This window comes from Notechis scutatus, chromosome 1, assembly GCF_049901735.1.
Source record: "Notechis scutatus isolate UNSWTSFEM ecotype Mainland chromosome 1, rNotScu1.2, whole genome shotgun sequence".
NCBI lineage: Eukaryota > Metazoa > Chordata > Lepidosauria > Squamata > Elapidae > Notechis > Notechis scutatus.
The window spans coordinates 57,012,963-57,021,916 of NC_142009.1; the positions used below are offsets into that span (position 1 = coordinate 57,012,963).

Sequence of the window (8,954 nt, forward strand, 5' to 3'; positions counted from 1 at the left end):
TATTGTCAGGCCTCCCAGGTAAACCAGACAGGAAATATGACAAGATGAATTAATTCTACTTTATTGTAAGCTACATTTAACAGAAATGTGAAAGTCTGAAGGCATAGAGCTCCCACCTCTACTTTTAACTACTTGATCCATTAGGGCAGGCCTTTCCTAATTTCTTTCTGTGGCTGTTAAGAGACAGTGACTGCGGGCTCCTGCCTTTTTTTTATCTTATTGTTTTGTAGACAGTCTGCCTTGTCTCTTTCCCCAAGGTCATTCATACATTGCCATACATGTATAGATTAGACAAGAATAGAAATAGAATAGTTGTAACTTCTAGTAACAGGAAAATTATCAGTTTAATTCTGTACAATAAAGTCATTTTGTGTGTGGAAAAATAAGTACAGCCTTTGTTTCTGTGTACTTACTACATGAAGAAAAACCCTTAACAAACGGTAGCAATGATGGGATATGGTTTGGTATCCAAACATAAAGAATAAAAGGCTTGCAAGGAAAAAGGAAAGGATAATCTTGTTGTAGGGGGGAAAAGACTGGAAGACAAAGTGTTTGAGATCTAGAGGCAAGTAGGAGTATCTCAGCACATGACTCATCCAACAACTTACATAAGGCAGCTTGAAATAGAGAAAGAGGATGAACTGGAATCTGTGGAGGGAGAGCCAACCCGGGAAGTAAACCACATCCATCTGAAGCCCTGATAAGTGTTAGTGAGGAGGCATATGCTGTGGCAACAAGAAGAGAGACGAGTGATGGCTAAAAGATAAGAGGAAGGGCCAAGGAAAGCTCCCAGAAAAGAGGAGAAAAATAGTTTATGGAGGGAAACTGAGCAAAGAGACTGCTTAGAGAAAGACAGATTGGAAAGGGAGATCTGAAGAGAAGAGTTGAAAGACCTTATAGTGCTTCTTAAAGGAATTGAATCCTCAGTGGAGAAACATCTCTCCAAATTCAGTTTCTGAGGTAACAAGGGATGGACCTTATGAGATATCTTTCCAAAACTTAGATGAGAAATATATTAGAATCATATTTTGTTACATTTGAGGTAGATATTATGGCTTATAAATAGCCAGAGGAAGAATGCCTAACTGAAAAAAGCACTTAGGGTTTATACCAGTTTACTAGCATGGGAAATAACAGACCACAAAACAGCAAAAGAAGTTATTTTGTATTGGTATGAGGTAACAGATTTAACATACCAACAAAGGTTTTGTGAATATCCTTAACATTCTCAGGAAGGATGAAGTGGGCTTCATAGCTGATCTTGGAAAAAAATGACCTGGTGAAGGAACCAAGGAGGAAAACCTGGTAGTCCTGGAGCAATTCCTCCAGGTGTTACCCCCAATGTACACTTTGGGATACAAGAACATCACCCTGAGAAAGGAGCAAGTTAATGTGTTCTTAGCAAAACAAATTATTTAGTAGCTTGAAAAGTAAATGTTACTTGAAGGGATAAATGGACTACAAGAAAGGCTTTAAGAAAAATGGACTTGTAAAAGTTTCCACTATGGAAGAAAAGAAAGAATGGAGTAACCAAGGAGAGAAATTACATGGCTTTACCCTGTTAACTTTTGTGGAAAGATGGCAGGGAACATTGGAAATGACAATCACATGACCAAAGTTGACTGTGGCATCCCGGTGCTGCTGTAGCAGCCACAACTGTGCCAATTTCAATCTGCTGGAATAATGGGTTTTGGATGCTTTCTTTTAATTAGCCCATTAGAGATCAGTTGATTCAGTGCCCTGTCATATGCTGTTTCACCTAATTGAAGGTTACAAAAAAAAATAGAGTTTTAGTAGTATATAAATATCAGGTTAGATATTTAACTAACCTGATATTTATATACTACTAAACTAAAGAAAAACATGAACTAAAGAAAAACACGGACAAAAGAAAGCTAAAGAAAAACATGAACAAATAGTGGCATCTCAAAAGTATACAGAAAAAATTCTCCAAATACTGTAGCTCATGAAAATGCTGATCCCTGCCTGTACGAAGACATATAGGCAGGGATCAGACATTATTTAGTGATTCTGTGGCCAGGAATAGAGGAGATAGCAATTATCACTGTAAATCAGGAAGAGAGGGCTAACTAATCCAGAAAAATGGGCCACAAGATAAAGCACCATTAATGAAAGCTCCTGTAGCGCCAGGTATATGTGCAGATTTTCTATCCTGTTGGGGATAAGACAGAGAAATATTTAAATAAATTGGTAGTAAAGGTGGTGTGATGAATGCCCAGAAAAGATCTGGGACCTTAAAACAAACTTTTCTCCTGGGAGAAAAGATTTCAGCCCACAGGATAGCAAAAATGTATAAAAGAAACACTCCTACCCAAAGGCCAGCATGTCAGAGCAGTCTTCAGAGAAAACTGAAAACGTCAATTTTTTGATCTTCAAGACCAGCTGAGAAGCAAAGCTGAGAGATGGGGAAGAGCCCAAACAAGGGTCTACACCAGGGGTGTCCAACCTTGGCAACTTTAAGACTTGTGGACTTCAACTCCCAGAATTCCTCAGCCAGCTTTGCTGGCTGAGGAATTCTGGGAGTTGAAGTCCACAAGTCTTAAAGTTGCCAAGGTTGGACACCCCTGGTCTACACTGTGTGTAGCAACTTGGGTGCAAAGCTATCTACAAACCAGCTCCAGAAATAGTGAGCTATCTGCAAACCAGAACTCTTGAGTGCTAGGAGAAGGGAAGGGGAAAGAAAAGACTGGCAAGTCTGTAAGTGAATTAAAAAAGAGTTATCATATGCAAATAGACTGAGATTGCCTACAAGAGCTGAAGTCCTGAGTGGAAAAGGAAAGATTTAAAGAAGAAATAACTACTAGTTAAATAGGTAGGAATAAGAACAGGAATAGGAACATAGACATAGGAGATAGACATAGGAGCATATAGGTTAAATAAGAATAGAAGCAAAATAATTGTAAACTTATAGAAAGGTAGTAGAATAAGATTTTGTACAATAAAACTGTTTTATGTGAGAAAAGCAAATAACGGTTTTTGTTTCTGTGTTCTGTACCATATTAAGGAAAATGCTTATACTGATCCACGCTAATCAGCAAGGTTCAATTATAGTAACTATGTTATGTCATATATAATACTGTGACATTATTTGAGGGTAAAATAACTGTAGTGTTTCCCAGTACAACATCTACAGTGTGTAGATTTTACATTTTAATAATGGCAAACTGTCAGAGCCTGATATTGAAGGACCAAATCATTTTATTATAAACTTAGAAGACTGCTATGTTCCTAGAGATTCTTACAGGTAGCCCTCAAGTTACGACCACAATTGAGGCCAAATTTTTTGTTGTTTAAGTGAGTCATTTGTTAAATGAGTTTTGCTACATTTTACACCTTTCTTGCCACAGCTGTTAAGTGAATCACTGTAATTGTTAAGTTAGTAACAAAGCTGTAAAGTGAACCTGGTTTCCCAATGGATTTTGCTTGTCAAAAGGTTGCAAAAAGTGATCAATGACCTTGAGACACAGCAATGGCTATAAGTATGAACCAGTTGCCAAGCATCTGATTTTTGATCACATGATCACATGATCATGGAGATGCTGCAAAGGACATAAATGTTAAAAATGATCATAAGTTGTTCTTTTCAGTGCCGTTGAAACTTTGAACGGTCACTAATGAACTGTTGTAAGTTGAGGACTACCTGTATTCATGTCACTTTCAGGAAACAGGTTACTTTTCAGCCAGATATATTAAATTCACCTCACAAAATTATAATTGCTTCTATTCCTTTTAAAATTATTTTCATTTTATTTGTGTGCTAGCTACTGTTAATGTCCTCCTGGCAGAAGTGAGAGAAGGGATGAGGGGAAGGATGCTATTTTTAAATATTAATATTTAATATTTTAATGTTTTGTGCATAACAATTTAATAGATAAAATTTTTGATACTTGGGTCTTTTCCTATCCTGTGTTATCTAAAAAGATCCCAAAGAATCGCACATTATAGCCATGTTAGGGGCTAATGGTGTATAAATCAGCATATTTTGTATCCTCCCACTTGATGAAACCTACTTGAGTGTTAATAGACTCAAAGAAATGAATTGGTTGGGAAAAAAAACCCTATGCTTTTAATGATTTATTCAAAAGTGAGAAAGTAGTTGGAAAGAAATTAACACTGAATAGGAAAGAAAATGCAAGATATAATTAATTTAATTAAAGAAATATGTTGAGAAGTAAGACTATCAGTTTAATGCATTCTTCTTTGTTTCAGGAATGGATATATACATATAACCAGCAAATCCACTTTCAACAGTTATGCTTGTCCATATATACCCTCTTTCCAGGTTCCCAGGTGATGCTTTTGCCTTGCAAAGAAGGGGATGGCAAGCAGGTGAGACCAAGATCAGAGCTGTTAAAATCTCCTCCAGTGTAGTGTATTAGTATTGATGTAAGGGTTTTCCCCCCCCTTTCTTTGGTTCATTTCTTTTTATTGATTTACTGGAGCTTATCTGCTGTTCTAATCCAGAAAGACCATGCCATACTCTAAGAGTAATAATGTTTGTGGGGGGGGAATGGTCATTGATACCATTGAAAATCATTTGGAAAATGTCAAAAATTACTTGGTTTTGCTTGGATTAGGATAGTTAAAAATGTCAAAGGTCTGAAAGTTAGTCACATCATAGCACTAGCAATAGCACTTAGACTTATATACCATTTCACAGTGCTTTTATAGCCCTCTCTAAGTGGTTCACAGAGTCAGCATATTGCCCCCAACAATCTGGGTCCTCATTTTACCAACCTCAGAAGGATGGAAGGCTGAGTCAACCTTGAACCTGGTGAGATTCAAACTGCCAAATTGCAGACAGCCAGCAATCAGCAGAAGTAGCCTGCAGTATTGCATGCGAACCATTGCGCCACTGCGTCACAGTCATATTGTCTAGGTGCCAAACATTGATGCCTGATGCTATCAACAATCATATCACACATTAGGCTTGATTTAAAATTTAAGAGGCAATAGTTAAAAGCAAAATTATATCAATTATAAGCAAAGTTGTGGCAATAGTCCAATAGCTAACTATGATTGGTTTTTTCCCAAAAATTGATGCAAGGTTAGGATAAACCAGATAGGATTCATCATGATGCGTCATTTGCCAACAAATGATTGCACACATGAACCATTTATTCCCAAATGTGTGACATGCTTTATTGCTTCATCCCTATCCATTGCTTCATCCTTATTATGTTGGTTTCCGTACAGATAACAGTTGAAAGATTTTGAAGCAGCTTTTTTAAATGATATGTTGGGCAATAAGAATATATTTTCCACATATTTTGGTAATACTTTGGCTTTGTATAGATTCTTTAAAAGAGGCTGACAGAAGATAAAATGGTTAGACATTGTTATGATATTACTAGCATGAGCTTAGAATTACTAATAGAAATCTTAGTGAACTATTATCTATTGGATCACAAAGAAGTGATGAACAACAACAAACTATTATAATCAGCATTTCTGTGAGCACTTTGCAAAATTCCTGAAGTTTGGGTACTGAATTTCCACTTGCTTTTCTTAAATAATTGTTCTCTTTGTTTACCGTATTGATGCAACTCAAGAAACTGTTCAACAGCTGTCATACCTCATAAAGCATGAGCTAGGAATTCTATTTGGTTCAATAATCAGACTGCTCCCCAGGTAACCCCTTTGGATTGGGGAGATATCAGTCAGCAGACTACGTTTTTCCTGAAACTCCCTCAAACTCTTTCTCCATGGCATAGTGAGAGATAGCAGTCTTTGCCTGCCTGCAGAAAAATAATGCCCTGGTCATTGCAGTAGGTTTAATATTTTAATGGGAAGAGGATCTTAAATGTAAGATAAGGTTAATCTGAATTTCCCATTTTTCTTTTAATAGCGCTGGAATAAAGTTGGTTCTCATATTGAGCACATGGCTACCCGCTATTGCCTGGACACAGAAATGGTGGGAGATAGCAGTGAGAGCATGAGAGAAGTGGTCATTAACCCATGTGAAAGCACAGCAATGAGTCAGCGGTGGGAAATGGTGATGTCCTGATCTCATCTATCAATTCACCATCAAGCTCATCTGGAAGGACCTTTGTCAGAAACTGGCAAGGCTGTTGTCCAGTTTAGGGATTGGTATGGACTTGCTTTTCTGTGGGGCAGGTCAAAGAAAAAGAACATGCAGTTGTGCTGAGGTTGAAGAAAGGCTCACAACTGCTGCTTTTAAGACCAGAGTAGTAACTATCCCAGGTTGGGGGTGATATGTGTGTACTGTTAAGAACACCACAATTTAATCTAGAAATATATTTCGGTAACATTCATCTGTTAGCTGAAGCAAATTATGACCTTGTTTTTGAGAAGGAAACTTTCTGAAATTGAGAAGTGCAAAATTTAATTGTCTTTGTTACAAAGGTTATTGAAAATCCTTGAAAAATAATAAGTGAGCAAGGTGATTCTAATGGAAGAAAGATGGAGAAAAGAGAAGCTAAATCTTGTAAAAGCACATGCATGGTCATGGTGGGAAAGATTAGAAAAGGCCAACAAATCTTGCACTTTGAATTGGTATAACTAAGCACATCTCTGAATAAGTTTGAAATACGCTATATTGCACTTGAGAATTTGAATGTGAACCCTGTTTTTGTGCAATAGAGATTGTATGTAGTGTGATTAAAATCAATGTATATGTGAGAGGGGCAGGGAAACAGAAGAAGAAAGTGAAATCTTGAACTTTTCTTCAACTCTGATTATGTGTGTATGAAGGAAAAAGAGGAAATATTTATCCTAATTTCAGTGCAAAGTTTCTTTCAGAAATGGAAATATATAAGGACCCTGGTCCAAAAATCACAAATGGCCCCTGGAGAGGGAGAGGGCACAAGACTCAATTCCAACTCAGCAGAGAGCATGCATTCAGCACATAACTGGCCTCACATCCTCTCACTTCCCCAGAACTGATATGAAGAAGGACCAGGAGAATACAAAGTGGAAGGTAGATGGAGATTAGCATGTAATTTCCTTCCATTTTTCCAATGGCCTGGGGGAGGGGGAAATCACATGGTAACCAACCTCTCAGTTCCAACGTGTTAATTTCTGGTATTAGTTATATCTTGTTTTCTTGTCGAATACCCCCTCTTCATCTACCCCCTTAAGATTGAACACTTGAGCTAACTAACTATAAATAATTTACAGAAACTTGAGGAAGACAAGATCTCATTACTTGCAGATACACATTTGTTATTTTTTTGCTGACAACGTTGTCTCTATGTTGGGTGGCAGGCGGTTGCTAAATAAGAACAGCAACAATTTTAGCAAAATCACTGGATAGTGTTCAGATCAGAAGATCATAGAAGCGTAAGTGGGGAAATGAATTGAACCAATGCAGAAGTCAGTGATGCTACTGAAATCAGGAGTGGGCCAGATATGAATATGGCTTTATGATAGGAAGTACATAACATTTAGCTGAAGCCCAAATTGACCCAAACCTGGGTCTTAATGAAACCAAGCAGAATTCTCACAGTAGCTGACACTGACCTAGGAGTCTTAGTGAATGATTTTATACTTTGTGGCATAACATAATTTTTTTCCATGCTTGCAAAAAGAAAATAAAAGCTGCATTTCTCTGTTAAAAAGCAGGATGGGAAAATAAGAAAGAAAAGGATGGGGGAAGTGTTGAGTTAGTTGCAATTTTCCAGTCTGCCACCTGATTAAAGACTTACAAGGAACCAGGTTAAGCTAAAAAGAACAATAATGTTTGTTGCAATGTGTTGGTTCATTTTTAAGGACCATAGGAAATCCTCTCCATATTCCTAGGTCAATAGGTGAAGGTTAATTGTTTTAAGCATAAAGGAATCATTGTTTAAACTAGTGCTCTCTTCAGCACATGCCATTTAATTTTGCAAATAACAATACCTCCATCTACATACTTATGGTGCGTATTTCCAGACAACGATTGCTTCTAAAATGTCAGCCTGGTGCCCTCTATATATGTTGAAGCTAATCCGGTCTTGCAGTTAGGGGCACTGAAATACTGGGCAGAGGAAGCCTGCTGTCACAGCTCCTTTTAATCTACACAGAAACGTTCTGCCTGTGTGTGTTGTGAGTGATTCATGCCTCTATTTGAGAAGGCGGATTAACACTTTTTGTTATTCCATCTCTGGGATCTCAGATGAACCTAAAACCAACTGCTGTTTGTAATTGTAATGTGACTTTCATGGTTTAAAAACCTTGGAATAAGGAAAATTTTCATATCATAAAATTAATATTTTGCTATTTGAAGGTTATGGTCTCATTATTTACTTGTTTGTTTGTTTGCTTGCTTCTATGCCCTTTATCCTCCAAAAAGAGACAGAAAAGAGGGAGGAAAGTCTTAAATAAAACTAGTACAATGAAAACATTCAAGCGAGGGCAAAAAATAATAAAAGCTAAGCTTGCACAGTTGATCAGGCTTGATTCCTAAAAGGTATTTTCAAGGAATGTAGCATTTGTCTACAAGTCCTGAAAGCAGCAGTGCCTTTTCCTGAAATTGCACAGCTGTTTTCAAGAGTTGCCAACAGATTCCAAATTCATGTTCCTACATTCTTTGAGCAAATTTTTGGAATCCCATCCAGAACTCTCCACAGCTCTATTAAAAACAAAACTCATTAAAAAAAAACTTAACACAAAATAAAGAATGTACAACTTTTAAAGGTTTCTACTTTTGGAGAAGAAGTTATCCCATTAATATTTTTAATCATTTTCTGGAGGAAATCAATATGTGGAACAGAGCAATCAAGCATCCCTCAGGAGAGAAATTCTTAAGTGGATGCCATAAAAGAGAAAGCTCCACTCCTGAGAGCCAAATCTACCAGTGGAACAATAATAGACCTCTCAGCTGATTTTAGGTTGGATAGAATTGGGGGAGGCAATCACTTAAATTCCTGATCCTGAACCTTTAGGCCTTTATAGATTAATTTCAGCATCTGAAGTTGGATGTGGAAGCATTC

At 37.2% G+C, this 8,954-nt stretch overlaps 1 protein-coding gene across 3 annotated transcripts in view; it reads left to right on the forward strand.

Annotated features, from left to right (window-relative positions):
- Positions 1-8,241, forward strand: part of GALNT14 (polypeptide N-acetylgalactosaminyltransferase 14) — a 306,041-nt gene extending 297,800 nt beyond the window's left edge. For all 3 annotated transcript variants that reach the window (XM_026681830.2, XM_087965206.1, XM_087965199.1), the window contains 2 exons: positions 4,231-4,350; positions 5,870-8,241. In XM_026681830.2, coding sequence (XP_026537615.1) covers positions 4,231-4,350; positions 5,870-6,028 — 279 coding nt within the window. In that variant the 3' untranslated portion in view covers positions 6,029-8,241. The remainder of the gene's footprint in view (positions 1-4,230; positions 4,351-5,869) is intronic.
- The last annotated feature ends 713 nt before the right edge of the window (positions 8,242-8,954 follow it).